Here is a 2,169-nt window from a genome sequence, read left to right on the forward strand (position 1 = left end):
AAAAAAAAAAAAAAAAAAAAAAAAAAAAAAAAGAGAGAGAGAGAGATGGAGAAGTGACTGAAAACATACACTCTCTTCCCCCCCACAAAATATATTTTAGAAACACTATAATACTGTTTGATCTTACTTATATGTGGAATTTAAAAAGACTGCGTTTTCAGAAGTAGGTAAGAGGGTGATAGTTAGCGGAGGCTGGAGTCCTAGAAATGAAGAGTTTGGGAGCTGTTGATCAAAGGTACAAAGTTTTCATTAGAGAGACAGGTAGAGATGGGTTTTATTTTAAAGCTGGTGACTGTAGGTAACAACTATATGTTTGTTTTTGAGACAGGATCTCAGGTGTAGACTTGGCTTACCTAGAACTCATTATATAAACCGGGCTGGCCTTAAACTCACAAGGATTCCCCTGTCTCTGCTTCCTTAGTGCTTGGATTAAAGTGAGATCATGTATAAAAAAGAAAAAGGAAAAGAGAAATTAGCTTTTGTATTTTTCTATAACCAAAGTGGAGGTGCTGTCCATGTGATTCCAGGCTTACCCTCGCCTGTGGAGGAATAGCTGTAAACTCCTTTGAAGACCTTAATGAAGATTGCTTGGGGCATGCTGGCCTTGTATTTGAGTATTCATTAGTGAGTATATCTTTATTTTTAGTTTTTAGACAAGATCGCTCTCTGTGTAGTCCTGGCTGTTCTGGAACTCACTTTGTAGACCATGCTGGCCTCAAACTCAGAGAACTGCCAGTCTCTGAATGCTAGGGTTAAAGATATGTGCCATCACAGCCCAGCTCATAGTGAGTATTTCTGTGAATAGCAGTAATAGCACGATCCCTAAACCATTTCTGGTATTTTACACATTTTAATTCATGTATTACATTTTGAGGTCGGACAGAACAGAGTTTGCAGTTTATTCCTTTAAGTGTTAGGAGTTTTGCTATGGAGCCACAGATGGTCTTGAACTGTCTTCCTGACCCAATCCCCCCAATGGTGGGATAACTTAACCACTTTAAAAAGACATCTGCAGTTATACTTGATAAGAAAATTTACATGAAGATTTTATCTTAATAGAAAATAGATTTGAATTTCATGATGACATTGCTATTTTATACAAATGTAATAATGCAATCTGTCAAATGTTATACCTGTTGTGCATGCATGTGTGTGTATATATACGTATGTGTGTGCATGTGTGCATGTGTTTTCCTGGGGATCCGAGTCAGGATCTTACGCATGCTGGGCAAAGTGCTCTACCACCTGCGCCCTCAGCTATGTCCCAAGTCTTAAAGCTATATCTTCTCTTGTCCCCTGCTAGGGTGAGGAAAAGTTCACTTTTATTGAGGACTGCGTGAATCCTCTCTCTGTCACCTTGTTGATCAAAGGACCAAACAAACATACTCTTATACAGATCAAGGATGCTTTAAGAGACGGACTTCGTGCGGTCAAAAATGCCATTGAAGATGGTAAGCAAGCTCTTTTTGTGGTGGATATGAGCCTCATGCTTTTTTGTAGTAATAAATCTGTCATGGTATATATAATATTTTAAGGCCAAATGATTATTCTTTTATTTCACTTTAGACAATTTTCTAATTTTCCTTTGGGATATCTGTTAAGAATAAAGATAAGGTATGTTGCCTTATTAATTAGCCCCTCCCTAAGAGATGAAAACCACTTAACTTAATACTATACTGTTACTTTATAAATTTAGGAATTTATTTTTCAAACCACGAGAGAGCTTTTATAGCTCAGAACTTGCTTCTTTCCCTCGGGTGTAGTGTAGTGGTAAGAAAGGTTGGGAAAGGATGTTAACTTCTTAAATTCTTGATAATTTAGAACTAGCTTATATTTAAAATGAGTTAAGGAAGGTAATTCAATAAAAGCATTCTTTAAACAGAGTAATAGACATATGAAAAGATGATAAAAAAAAAACCCAGTCATTAAGAAGTGGAAATCACCAGGTGGTCGTGGTGCACACCTTTAATCACAGCAGACACTCAGGACGCAGAGGCAGACATATCTCTGCGTTTGAGGCTAGCTTGGTCTAGAGTGAGTTCCAGGATAGGCTCCAAAGCTACACAGAGAAACCATATCTCTAAAAGCAACAAAGAAGAAGAAGAAGAAGAAGAAGAAGAAGAAGAAGAGGAGGAGGAGGAGGAGGAGGAGGAGGAGGAGGAGGAGGAG

At 37.9% G+C, this 2,169-nt stretch overlaps 1 protein-coding gene across 1 annotated transcript in view; it reads left to right on the plus strand.

Moving 5' to 3' along the window:
* The window catches only part of Cct6b (chaperonin containing TCP1 subunit 6B), a 44,655-nt gene that overhangs the window by 27,349 nt on the left and 15,137 nt on the right, over positions 1-2,169 (plus strand). The window contains exons 9-10 of the mRNA XM_050128580.1: positions 528-624; positions 1,304-1,451. Of these exons, the coding sequence (XP_049984537.1) occupies positions 528-624; positions 1,304-1,451 (245 nt within the window). The remainder of the gene's footprint in view (positions 1-527; positions 625-1,303; positions 1,452-2,169) is intronic.

Source organism: Alexandromys fortis, unplaced genomic scaffold (genome assembly GCF_014885135.2).
Source record: "Alexandromys fortis isolate MF-2015 unplaced genomic scaffold, M_Fortis_MF-2015_v1.1 scaffold_80, whole genome shotgun sequence".
Taxonomy (NCBI): Eukaryota; Metazoa; Chordata; class Mammalia; order Rodentia; family Cricetidae; genus Alexandromys; species Alexandromys fortis.